This window comes from Heloderma suspectum, chromosome 2 (assembly GCF_057233095.1).
Source record: "Heloderma suspectum isolate Gila_16-S chromosome 2, 16-S_ref, whole genome shotgun sequence".
Lineage (NCBI taxonomy): Eukaryota > Metazoa > Chordata > Lepidosauria > Squamata > Helodermatidae > Heloderma > Heloderma suspectum.
In genome coordinates this window covers 30,362,478-30,376,451 of record NC_139459.1, presented here as the reverse complement: position 1 = coordinate 30,376,451, position 13,974 = coordinate 30,362,478, and the positions used below count along the sequence as shown (strand labels likewise).

General features: G+C 44.0%; 1 protein-coding gene across 1 annotated transcript in view; it reads left to right on the top strand.

Annotated features, from left to right (window-relative positions):
* The first annotated feature begins 283 nt into the window (after positions 1-283).
* The window catches only part of PRKAA1 (protein kinase AMP-activated catalytic subunit alpha 1), a 36,232-nt gene continuing 22,541 nt past the window's right edge, over positions 284-13,974 (top strand). The window contains exon 1 of the mRNA XM_084833103.1: positions 284-394. Within this exon, the coding sequence (XP_084689229.1) occupies positions 292-394 (103 nt within the window). The 5' untranslated portion in view covers positions 284-291. The remainder of the gene's footprint in view (positions 395-13,974) is intronic.

Here is a 13,974-nt window from a genome sequence, read left to right as displayed (position 1 = left end):
GGCTTGAGCGTAGTCAATGAAGCAGAAATAATAATAATAATAGTCGTAGTAGTAATCATTTCATGGTGCTCCCCCCCCCCCCATCTCCCATTCGGAGAGGAGGAACAACCAAAGAACCCGTTCAGCAGCAGTAGAGCTCCTGTGGTTTTGAAGCGGGCGGGCGCTTGTGTGGTTGAGCCGCTCCTTCCTTGCCTCGACTGGCTTCCCCCTCCCGCCTTCTCTTGGGGGGGAGGAGGGGGGGACCGTCTCGTTCCTCGCTCTCTTCTGCGCAGGCTCGGCTCTTGGCGCAAGATGGCGGCGGCGGATAAACAGAAACATGAGCACGGGCGGGTGAAGATAGGACACTACATCTTGGGGGACACGCTGGGCGTGGGCACCTTCGGCAAAGTCAAGGGTGAGCGCTTGAAAGGGCGGGCGGTGGAGGCGGCTGGAGCAGGGGCAGGCTCGCCGCCTCGCCGCCTCCGGGGTCTGGGGTGAAGGTGAAGAAAGGGGTCTGTGTCCTTTTCTCCCCCGTGGGCTCTAAGGGGTAACGCCGGTGCACTTTCCTTCTCCTAAAGGGAATGGGGTGTGTGTGAGGCAAGGGTGAGATGGGGGGGGGGGTTGTTTAGCAAACTCGGGCGGCGATCTTGCATCAGTGGAGGGCCCCCCCCCCCAAGTTTTGCAGAACGGGACTCACCTATGATTTGGCTGCATTGGGGAGGAAGGGAAGAGGTGACTCCAGCTCTTAGGGTATGTATTTAAGAGGGCGGAATGCGCCTTTGCATCATCCTTCAGCCCATTACTTCTGTTAGGAGTGGCTTAAAAATAACATCCCCAGAAATCAACCAAGCTACCTTACCCAACAACCCAGGTCTCCCCTTAGTGCTATCCTACCACATGTCTACATGGATTTTGGATGTCTCCCCCCCTCATGAATCAGCACGGTTATCTATGGATTTTCTTATGCTTAAGAAGTAAGTTCCATTGGTTTCAGTAGGGCTTGCTTCCAAGTAAATTGGATTCAATGGGGCTTGCTTCCAAGGGTGTAGAATTGTAGTCTTAGTGTGCTGTGAAACAAGGCTTCCTCAATCTACTGAGGCTTTTCTCCCAGGGCACCATATCGGATTGTATTTTTATGACCCAATCCTAAGCGTGTTTACTGAGGTGCAAGCCCTGGTGAGTTCAGTGGGTTTTACTACTTAGAAACTGTGTTTCAGGACTGCAGCATTCCAGTGTGCAATCCAATGCATGTTTACTTGGAAGTGAGCCCCACTGAATTCCAAGTGTCTTACTCCCAAATAAGTGTGTATACAGTTGCTGCGTTATTTCAGATTAGTGAATGTGGGACAAAAGTGAGTAGTCCTGGGAACTCACCTTCAGACTCTCCCAGTAGCTGTCACCTTGCAGTCTCCCAGCCAGGGCTGAGTTCCCTGTTCTTTCCCCATCCAGTTTCAGCCAGTCAAGGTTGCATGTTCGTTCTCTCTCCCTTTCCCCCTCTCCCCAAGCTTTGGTGAGGTTTATATCCTAGACGTAATTTGTTAAAATAGGGATGTGAGAGTGGCAATAAACATGTTTAGGTAGGGATCAGGGGCGTTGTGCTCTCTGTCTGAAAAACTTTGCAGCGGTAATGAATTTAAATTCTCTTGCAAAACTGGGCTAACTATGGATGTTTCACCAAGTGATTTATGTATTTGTGTCAAATCTGAAGTTTGTAGTGTTCCTAAAACTTTTTTAAATGGAAAGTTAAGGTTGAATGTCAAGGAAGGCATTTTCTTCTCTATTATTTCTTGCACCCACACTCCCCCTTGAAATCACAATTGGAGGCATGCTAATGACGACCTGGATCTTGCAGCCTAAGAATGTTTTCTTAGAGGCAAGTCTCAGGGTCTTCATGAAATGTAGCAAAGGTTGAAGGTTTGTCATGAAATCTATAGCATTGTTGCCAGCAAGATATCTCAGTTCCAATAAAAATTACTCCATTGGCTTCCTACAGAAATTGGGCTTGAAGTGATATGCAAACCAGAATTACAAATATCACAAATAATCCAGCACTGTAAAATAATTGCAACATTAAAATAATTAAGATGAAGTAACTAGTCGTACATTTAAAACCTGCTGAATTGAATGCGGTTTTGCTTGTCTTCCATATTCAAATATCTTTATGGTCTGGCACCCTTTCTCTGGGAATATATTCTCCAGTTGTGGTGCCACCATAGAGGGAGCCCTATCTTATCACCCACATGTAAGTCAGACCATGATTTGGTTATTGGGCCTACTTCAGGCTCTCCTGCACTCCATCTTGCTCTTGCATGCTACAATTCCCTCCCTCATTTCCTGGTTCAGTCAAAGTGTTTTTGCATTTCATTTGGGTAAACCCGTTTTTCTGTCTCTTGTATACCATTTTTAAGCTGTGTTGTTTTATTGATGGATTGTTTTTGTTAAATAGTTTTTAGTTCAAAGTTTTTAGTTATAGGTTGTTTGTATATACTGACCCTATGCTTTTATGTAAATAGCTTTTAAACTTTGTATATTGTATTTTAATGTTTTAACTTTTGTAAACCGCCCAGAGAGCTTCTGCTATGGATAGGGTGATATAGAAATGTAATACATAAGCAAGCAAGCAAACAAACAAACCATAAGCCAGGGGTGCAGAACCTCTTTCAGCCCGAGGGCTGAATTCCATTTTGGAGAAGGTTGTGGGGGCCTCATTTCAGGGATGGGTGTGGCTAAAGGCAAAGGGCCAGGGCCAAAGGCAAAAGAGGTGGAATCAAAATTCCAAAAATCCTAACATATTGATTTGGTTGGGGGGAAAGGGGATGGGATCAGTGGAAGGGGTGTTGCCTTCTGGGGAACCCAGGAGGGTGGGATCCCCCCCCATCTGAGTTTCATACCTTCCATAAGCCATGGTGAACAAAAGAGGGGATCTGGAATGTAGGATGGAATGTGTGAGCCCAATGCATAGACCACCATTTTGACCATTATGTGTGAACTGTGCCACTGACTTGATCCAGTGTGGATATGAGTTCTATTGCAGTCTTGCTAAAAACTGATTTAGGGCGCAATCCTATGCATGTTTAGACAGAAAAAAGTCCTACAACTCCCAGCATGCCCCAGCCAGTCATGCTGGTTGGGGCATGCTGGAAGTTGTAGGACTTTTTTCTGTCTAAACATGCATAGGATTGTGCCCTTAGTTGCTTCCCTCTCCTTCAGCATCTTGTATACAGGTGTAGGTGGGATTGCAATTCCTCCGGTTATGCTGATTGAAGCCCTTTCCCCCTGCTACATGAGTCAGAGGAAGGAGCTACAACTGGGAATATTGGGACAGACACACTCACCCCATACTCTGTTGCCCCAAGGCTCTCAGAGGGTGTTTGCCACTCCTCCCTTGATGATTTCTTTCATAACCTGGTGCCTCTTGAATTTTGATTCCCAAGGTAGCTGTTTGTACTGCACTTTGGGTTGGGCTGGCCCTTAATTTGGAGCAGAGCTTCTCCAGTAGATCATATGGGCAAAAGTGCTTCATCAAATATGCTGGCCCTGGCCATTCAGTGCTGGAAAGGTCGTAACCAGCATCTTGAATTCCACAGTTGTGCTACAAGTGAACCAGAACAAGAATAATGTGTCTTTTGGGCCTGACTCCGGTTAGCAGTCAGGTGGTAGAATTTTGTACCAAGAGCTTCCAAACTGCCATTCTTGTAGGAATCGATCTGGTCACAGTTACAAGACTGTAAGGGTGCAATCCTATGCATGTTTAGACAGAGAAATGGCCTACAACTCCCAGCATTCCCCAGTTAGCTTGGCTGGCTAAACATGCATAGGATTGTGCCCTAAGTGACTTTGGCAAATCACTATCTTTAGGGAAGGGTGGCAGAGAGTTTACCAGATGCAACTGGTTAAATCTAGTGTGCTTCCATGTTAAAGTTTTGTTTGCATTAGTAAGTTGCCATGATCTGTAGGCACCTAATATCTGACAAGAAAAGCTTTTGTCACAACAAATGACCGCAGCAGCACTAGAAGGCCAGTTTAGGAAAATACCCTTTGATCAGAGACTCTGAATTTGCAGGGACAAGGTAGCTAAGATCTTCCTCATTACTTGTTCAAATGTTCTATCTTAAAGGAGATAAGGTGCAGACAAGTGGCCCAGCTTCTTGTTGAAATAACTTAATGGCAGAAAGTTCAGTAATTATTTGTAAGCAGAGATAAATTGCTGTTAACACCATATCTTGCTGTTGCTAAATTGCACCAAGAATATTAAAAAAACATAGTAGTTTGTTTGCTCTTCATTATGATCAACACATGGACTTGACTATAAACTTTGAACTGGTTTGTAGCTGAGTATTAGCTAGCTTTCCAGTCTGATGGTCAACATTTTGTTTATGTTGCTCAGCAGAACACAATGGCCAAATCAATAGCCTGGCCACGCCTAGCTTGGCCCCATGCGCTAAGATGGGATCTTCTACAATCAGCATAGTGCTAACAAACTAGTACATGGCCTAAACGGCCCCTTCCAACTTTATGATTCTATGTTTACACTATATACTGTGTGTCAGCCAAGGGTAGGAAGTAATGAGCTGTGGTATTCCAAAGGACCTTGTAAGGCAATTACCAGCTTCCTAAAGGTGATGGATTAGCTCAGTATCAAAGATGAATGTAAAATCAAAGTCCTATTTCAATTTGCCCCCTTTATTTCACTTTCAACACTTGAGAATGCTTTGTAGGCACGTTGGGTTGCTGTGGGACTGTAACATGGCCCAATTACTCTGGCCAACAAAGCAGAAGTGTTCGCCTTGCAGCTTGATCCTCCTATGTACATTTATTTAGAAGTCCTGCAGTGTTCATTGGGGCTTATTCCCCCAAAAGTGTGCATAGGGTTGTAGACTTAGGTTATGAAATGCTGTTGTGTTTCCAGCCTTTTATGAAGTTATTAAAAGAGGGTATCCATTTGAGTTCCTAATGTGTGCATGTGAGGTTTGCATGACGAGATCGCTTTGGGATATCATTAATGAGGCAGATAATTAGCAGGCTTGTTTAGAAACAAATAGAATCGGAAGACGATGTCTGCAACATGACTGTCAAGTAATTAAAAAAGAAAGAAAGTGGAATAAGCTGTTAACACTCTTGGTGAAGAAATTGTCTCCCTTCCTGTGGTTGCTTTGTGGACAATTCTAAGCAATATATTAAGCATCTGCTGTTGTGCTTGCTGCAGTCTGAGACAGGATTTTGAATCGGATGATTCACTAGATGTACAAATCAAAGTGCCAATTTCTCTTCCAGCATCTCTGACTAATACCAGCAAAGCTGAATTGGTATAAGGGGAGTGTCAGTGTAAATAACTGGTATAAGGGGAGTGTCAATAACTGAGTCAGAGACAAGTTGTTAGTACCCTTGTGTATAGGGATTTGCTGTGGGGACATCTGCGAAATGTAGGCAAGTGTTGAAGTGGCCACCTGTATATGTGTGTGTGTATGTGTAAAACATTGATACCTTTCCTCTTCCAACAGAACACTGAAGCATTTTGGTTTTTTTTACTTCTCCAGTTGGTGGAGTCAGAATTATAGTGTGAATATTTAGACAGCATGCAGCAGATGCTTTGTTCTTTTCCTGTGTCATCTTCACAGGAAATTGCAGCTGAATTGCCACCGGGTGAGCTCTGTATTGTGTTGCAAAAAAGAACCCGGCCTTTGGCAAGAAACAACATTTTATGCTGTGGTGCAGAGCCTTCTTAATTCAGTCCTTGGTTTCATTGTCAACCCAACTCCTGTCAATGAGAGCTCTGCAAATATTTCAGTGCTTTGGAGGCAACATTGATTCTTTAGGAGCACTAGAGAATCAGGTACCTGAGAGTTTTCAGCCCTGTGGGGCCATGTGCGTGGCTATTGTATTGCACTACATTTGTTTAACTCAGTTTATAAGCAAGTAGAATCTCGCTCCAGTAAGAGCTTGTGGTTCAGCTTCCTTGAGACATAGCCAGAAATCTGGTCTTTCTGCTTTAAAGTGAGATGGCTTTCCTTCAGCGTCCATTATCTTCAGGCTTATTCCAGAATAAATTTGTTCGCCTTTAAGGTGCCACAAGACTATTTGTTGCTATTGTCTTCAGGTGAACTGTCTGTATTGGAGATGGCTGTCTTCCAGCCTGCAGGCCATCCAGCATCTGAAACAACTTTATCTCCTCCACCCCCCTGCAATCCTACCAAATGTTAATCAAGCTGTCATTACAAAAAAATTTTGCTCACAGTTTCAGTTTTAAGAAAAAGAGCAATAAGTCCTTGTGTTGTGCTGCTAAGACAAAGGACCACAGCTTTTTGAGGGGAACATTTTGGAGGAACAATGATCTCTCTGTGTATTGATGATCTCATATTGTGCTGCATGTGTTTAGTACCTGTGAAGCCACTAAGTTGTTTTTGCCAACTTTGTTCAAGAGTCTTAGCATCTGGGAGTCTGTTGGATTGTCTGACCCCTGGACTAGTGGCTGGAGGATGGGGTGGCCCCTGGGAGTGTGGAAGTGGGCCATTTCTGCCCTATATGTTGTGTAGTGGTGATTTCCTGGGGTGCGGGTGATGTCTTCTGTTGAGGCTTTCACATGCAGTGTGCAATGCATATTTACATGGAAGTAAGTCCCACTGTGTTTGTTTATTATTTATTACAGTTATTTATATCTTGCCTTTCAGGATGCAAATCCTTCCAAGGCACTTTACAAGTTAACATTAACAATCATTAATAAAATAACAATAAGAAATACTCATGTTTAAAAAGTGATCAGGATCCTTTCCACAGGCTGATGGTGATAGATGGCCGTGTTGAATTTGGGCGGGGTGGGGGCAGAGAAGTCCAGCTGGAGCAGCCTCTGAAGTGGTATTTGCTTGCCTTTTATCTCTCTCCTGGAATCCTTCCCGCAGGTCTGATGGTGGTAGGTGGCCCTGTGGGGGAATGGGACAGTCTGGCTCGAGTGAGCTCTAAGGTGCTGTTTGCCTACCTTCTGTTCAATTTGGGCTCACTCCCAGATAAGTATGTGTGCGTGTGACTGCACCCTTATGTAGAAACCCTAATGTAGAAAGTCCAAAGGTTTGAAATTATAAAATGAGCTTAGAAATCACTGGGCAGAATCTGATTATTTAATTGCCCTCATCATCTCTCAGCATTTTGTTTTCCTTAGTAACTGAACAATGTTGTTGCAAAATTATGCCTTTATATCTGACTAAAGGTTCTCTTCTGCATTCCAGTTGGTAGGGAGGCTTATACGAGGAGGGTGTGTGACCGTGCCTTCTTATGGCACAGTGGCTTTGAAACCCCCTCCCTAGAGCACCTTATCTTGAACTACCTTTATTGAATGTTAGGGAAATGATTAAAAAATTGCATGTTCCGCTCAGCCTTTGGAAATATGTTTCTCTGGTGTTGCTAGTTTTAGACCTGGTTCACACGTAACGTCAAACCATGGTTTGTTGAGTTGTGGGTTGTCATTACATATGAACCTGGAATGGGTTAACTATGGGTTGTTAATGATGAACAACACATGAAGAGAACCCATGGTTTGTTGTTGGCTCATGAACTGTGGGATTAAACCATGGGCTGTGAACTGTGAGTTTAAACCATGGGTTGTAATGTGCAAACCCAGAATTGTGGGTTGTTCAAGGTTTGTTTTGCCAGGCTACAGAGGCAGCAGGCAAGAGTGGTCAAACAACCCAGCCTCTTTACATGCCAGGACTGCAGTGCCACAAGCAGAGGGAGTGGGCGAAGGAGGAGGGAAACAAACGACCCAGGGAAGAAGACAAAAAACTATGGTTTGTTCCATCATTTGCCAGACAAGCCCTGGGTAGAGCAACAAACAATGGTTTAAATAAACCATGGGTTAGTGTTACGTGCAAACCATGCTTTACAGGGAGTTACTATGCTAAACATAATGGTGGTTCTGATTGGTTTTTATTGTGTGTGTTTGTAATAAGTACATTGCCCCAGGCAGTTGTGTACGTGGAAGGGGGTGAACGATAAATCCCAATAATCATAAACTAGTTGTTAAGGAACCGTAGCCTGGCATAAAAATTCCAATTGGCTAATCCATTTTTTCTCCCAGTGGCCCCTTGCTGTCATTGTTTATAGCATGCTGGGTTGTATGCTTTGTGTTTCATAACAGTTCAAGGCATGGTCTTAGAAAGGCTACTACTTTGACCTGAGTTGACAGTACTGCTATGTTTTGTGTATCTTGAATCGGATCCTGCCCATGCTTTGTTGTGAGAAACAATACTTGTGCTCTGGCATTACTGTTTTCTCTTCAAGTTGTTCTGCATAGCTTTTAAACTTTTGTTGAAACTGGACTTCGTTATGCAGGCTGTGTGCCAGGCTAAACATACTCCCAACAGCATCAAAATCAGGCTTTGTTCGTGTGCTTTACAGGGCATGATAGCTGGGAGTAATGTGAACACAGTCCAAGAATATATCTCCAATTTATAGAGAAATACTGTACCATTGAAGGTTGAAAGTCGTCAGTCAGTCCCCCAGATCTGGAAACTATCTGCCTCATCCCATCTTAATTCAGGTTTAGCCCACTGAAAGCCACTTAATTCTTGCTGGTAAATAGGCTGTCAGCTGTAGTGAGTAAAATAGGCTGTTCAGCTGTGGTGAGGAGAGGCTGTTTTTCTTTTTTCTCCCCTCAGAGCAAGATGGTTCTTCAGAAGCCCCTGATTAACCAACCCACTGACTAGCCCTCTCTTGGTGCCCATCAGTCTTGCTGCCCCACCTGGTTTTTATTTGATTAAGATTTTTTTAATGAAAAAGAATTAACTGGGAGGCTGGCATACTGCAAAGCGAGTTCAAAAGAGCAGGTTTAAGTTTTGGAGTGTCTCACCAGTTTTGTCTTCTGGGAAATGGGTGTTTTATGACTGGCCACACCTACCATGGCAGCCATTTTATGATGGGCAAACCATGGAAGCCATTTCGTGAGAATGCCCATGACACTCCCTCAAAATTCCAAACGTGCTCACCAGTTCAAGAAGGTTAGGGACCTCTGCGCTAGCCTGACTGAACCTGCCTCTCTTTGGAAGTTAATATTTTGCATTTGAACATATTATGGTCTGATTTTAGAAAAGCTTTTTTAATCCTTGCTTTGTGCTAGAAATAATTTGATGGAAGGAAGGTTTTTTTTTGCCATTCTCTTACTTTCCCACAGAAACTGAGCAATTGGCACAAACTCTTCAAACTCGCTTTGAACTTTACAATTCAGTTGCAGAGGTGAAAGCAGCCAACAATATGTCACTAGTGAATTTTGTGTCAGGATCTTTCAGGACTTTCCTGCTTACCAGAGGTTCTCACAATTCTTGCCTGCCTGCCTGCCTTTTTATTTCTAAAAGCCTGCAATTTGGCAAATTAGCTTGATTTGGTTCCTCTAGAGGTCTTCTAGCAATGGAACAATAAAGTTAAATTATTTTCTGTTTGAGACACTCTAAGAGGAAACTGCCAAGGACCAAAAAGTGTCTAGGCACAAAGAGACAGCTTTTTTCTTGCTTATTAGCAGTCCTCTATAGAAAAAACCCAAACCCTTGCAAGACATCCTTTGGGGGCGGGAAAGCTACTTACACATTTTGAGGGATTCCCTTTTCTGCATTTAAACATTTGGCCATGTCCTGGGAATTGCAACTCCATTCACCAATGGCAGGAGGATCCATCCACACAGCATAATTTTTATGTAATATCATATATTTCCTTGGACATTTTCTCTGTTGGCATAAGGAGTCCTACTGTAACAGATTTTTGCAACTGGGGAGTTTGCATAGGAAATTACTGGGCTTTACCTCAGGCATCTCTGCAATGAATATGGACTTGAGCATGCTCCGGGAGAGAGCGCAGGACAGGAAGGCCTGGCGTGCTATGGTCCATGGGGTCACGAAGAGTCGGACACGACTGAACGACTGAACAACAACCTCAGGCATCTGGCACTGTGGTGTGGGTGATCTTGTCTGTGACTTAGGCTGTGCCACACAGCTGCTAGCATAACCCAGGGAGCCCAGCAGAAGAGACTGAAGGCCAGTTTGCACATGCATACGCATCACTATTTGACTCGAAAATCAAGTGATGATTTGCATGGGTGATGCATCAGTCGGCTCTTGCATTAATGGTCACAGAGAGGCTTTTGCTATCACGTTTCAGTAGAAGCCATTTGCACAGGAGTCTGAAAGTCATGAAGTGGATGTGTGAAGCACACTGAATGCAGTGAAGCAGCTCTTCCTACCCCCCTCTTTACATATGTATGTCACTCATGGAGCCTGTCATAGTTGCTACAAATTTTTGTTTTGTCCCCCAGCAGCCCCCAGTTCCAGGTTCAGATGCCATGCAAACAACCTAGGGATGGGGCATCCCTGGGTTGCTTATTGCAGCACGTGTACGGAAAGCAGCACACGCGCTTGCTCCTGCTGTGTTTCAAACAACCCACGATTTGTTAACCGTGGGTTGTTGCCGACGTGCAAACTAGGTCAATATCTTCTTTGTACACAGTTTTATTCAGCAGTGAGAAACCTAATTGTTGACGATAATGTCTAGCTAGTAATTTTTTAAAAAATGTAACTATTGATAATTAAATAATTCCCAGTTTTCATGAATGGATTTGACCTTCTTAGATATACATTCTTGGTTCTCTTTAAGTAGTTTTCACACTTTTGAATTTAAATATTACTATGTTATGTTTTCTGGACAGTTTTCTGTTTCTCTTGTTACTGCTTTCAAGCAGCTGAATGAGTCCTACCTGTTGAACTGGATCATGGGCACTGCTTTTGATTGACTCCTGAGTTGCCTCTACACTTATAATTGTGAGGAAAAAAATATTCCGAGGCTAAGGACGCAATCCTTTGGATTTTGCCGAGTATTTGTCAGCTCCTGAACTCGGAGGCTTCCGAGGAACCTATGTATGTGTCGTGCCTGTCTCTCTGCATTTTAGCTAGATAGGTGATTTTGCCCATCTAGCGGAGGCTTTGGGGAGGGAGAGGGAAGGAAGCTGGGGTGGCCATAAGAATGACTGTAGGACTGTCACCCTGTTCTCCCCTCCCCCATGAATTCCCTCTTCTCCCCATCTCTTCATTCCATTTTCTGAGTGTGGAGAGGCAGCTGGCGTGGTTGTCTCCGTGCCGGCTACAAGGGGGAGGGGGTGGGGAGCGCAGTTTCCTGGCTCCGAGCTCGAAGCCATGTGTCTGAGCTTGGAGTTAGGAAAGTGAAAAATCCTATGTCCCCCATAGGGAACTTTCTAGGGAACATAGGATCACTCTGTCCATCTATTTTTTAAACATTACTTTTATTGGATCAACAGCCCACCCATCTCAAGGACTTGAGCCAGGTAACAATATGCTAATTATTCTACCCTGTTCTTGGTGCTGCTTCTGGAAACCATAGAGGCAGGTATGGAGAACCTCAGGCCTGGGGTCCCAGTCTGTTCCTCTGGGGTTCCCCAGATGGCTACATCCTTTCCACCAACCACTGTTTGTTAGTTGGTTTCCCAGGTTTTGTGCAGTTTTTTCCCCATTCTTAAAGGTTTGAATGCCTCTCCCAAGGCTTAATTACTGGCAATAAGAACTTCAAGCTACAATACACTAGTATTTTTTTGAATTTTGGTCCCACTTCTTTTGTCTTCTGCTCCACCCACCACTGGAATGTGCCCTCTGAGAGCTTCTCTGAAATGGAATTTGGCTTTTGGGCTCAAGGAGGTTCCCCATCCCTCCTGTACAGGCTCAGCCTTTGGCAAATCTCCAAGGATGAGACTTCCAAAGAATACTTACCAGGAATGCCTTTATTTGGCTGAGCATGTTGAAATTTAATTTGCTGTTTGTCTCTGTTGCTGCCTCCCTAATCTTGCCTCATGTTTATAGGAGGAGAGATTAGGATAACCATATAAACTTAATTGTTTGAAAATAAGATGATCTTAATGGATTCATAAATCCAATTTTTCCTAAACACTGTGGAATAACCGCACTTTCCTTAGTTACTTCCCATGGCTCTTTCTTTTCAACAATAATCTCTTAGTGCTGTAAACAATAAGACAGACTGTTCCTTAAGGAGTGGAGCATTTCTCTTGCTGTGTAAAATGAATGCTGGCAGAGTTTCAGGTAGAATTGTGCCCCTTCCTTCTGCTCCATAAACGAATAGTGGCAAACAACCATTGATATAGCTCCACACTTTCCTATTCCAAAAATACACTCAAGTAAAACATAGCTTGGGAATGAAGGCTTCTTAATACCAAACAACACAATACGAGAATGTGGATAATTACTCTAGCGAGGCCTGTGGAAAATTATGGGAGACAAAACAATGTGTGTTGTATTGTTCGTGGAGTAATGGGGATGCAGGCTCTCTGTGATAATCCTTATGTTTCAAACTGCCAAGTAATCTTCAGCCAAACTAGAAACAATATGGGAGAACTATGATCAGGATCTTCCAGTTTTTAGTAATTAGCAATCCTCCAGGGCTACTTTGAAGATTAGGGAAACTGCATAGGGCAGTGGGTATGTGTATGTTTCATCCCACCGAGCCAGTAACAACTTTGGGAGAATTATTTAGATTGGGAAATAGTATGGAGGCAAAAGTTTAACGCCCTCCCCCCCTTCACCCCTACCGGGATCTTCAAAGCGGCCATGTGGGGCTACTAATTACTAGGAGGAAAAACATCAAAAAAAAAAGATCTTGGAGATCCTGATCATAGATTTCCTATGTCATTCTGGTTTGGCTCTTATGTGAGCAACTCGTAAGTGTTCATTTATGGGGTCTGCCCATTCTTCTGGTTGTACAGAAAGGTTGTACTATTGGGTAGTCCTTTCTGAAGCTTAATGAAATGGTATGGCAATATTAAGAGGATCATCAACTAGCCTTGCGCCAAAGTGAGCAACTGTATTGTGCTTTTAGTATGACTTCACTTGCCCTGATACTTTTTCTGAAGGGGTAACATCTAAAATAATTATTTCCCTTTAAGTGCAAGACTAAGGGAGCAATCCTGTGACCCTTAGACAGCATCTGAGGGGCAGTAGGATATTTCGGATTCCCAGATCCGAGGTTGGAGACAATGCTCTGACCTTGGAAGGGGTAATCCACGCTCTGACCCCCCCTCCCTCACAGCTGGTGTGGAAAGAACTGCACCGGCTGCTCTCTGAGGTTGGGAACTTGACCTTGTAGGATGAGGAAAGGAGGGGTTTTGGTGGGTGGGCAGGGGACAGGAGAGGCAGGATATGAGCTATCCTGAAGCCTTTCCAGCCTCCTTCCCTCCCCCTCCAAAGTGCCCCAGCTAGATGGACAAAAAAGCCCATCTAGTGAAAAAGCAGTGTGGGAGGATGAGGAGGTGAAGATTGCCTCCACCATGCCTCTTGCTCTGCACTGAATGATTGTAAGCCTCCGAATTTAGAAGCTTATGATCATCAAGGGCAGAAGCAATAGGATTGTGCCCTTAATTGATTACCCCCTTTGACAGCAATTGGTTTTAGTACCTTTCTCACTTATCCCCATTGCCGATAAAGAGTGTTGGCTGACTTGTGACTCTAGCTGCATGTTGCTTTCACACACTATTACAAACTTGCTTCTTCAGGAATTACTGCTCTAAGCAGCTTTGTACATAAGTCTGTGCAAGTTACTAGTAAGAACATAAGAAGAGCCATGCTGGATCAGACCAAGGGTCTATCTAGTCCAGCATTCTGTTCACACAGTGGCCAACCAGCTGTCGACCAGGAACCGCTAGGTTTGTTGTTTTTGTTGCTGTTACTACCTGCTCACACACATGCCTCCTAGCCATTTGTGGTGTATTGGTGTACTAAAAGAATTGGCTCTCTTCCAGTTCACAAAAGCTTCCCTGCGTCAATGCCTGGAAGCAATTCTTCTTCAGGTCAGGCTACCTACTGTACTTCCTTTACTGTAGAATCATGAGAGGGGTTGAATTTTTTGTGCATTCACCTCAGTGGTTACTTAAGCTTAGAAACACTTTACATGCTTTAACTCTGCATTGCCCTCATGGAACTTGATTCCCGTTTTGGTAGGAAA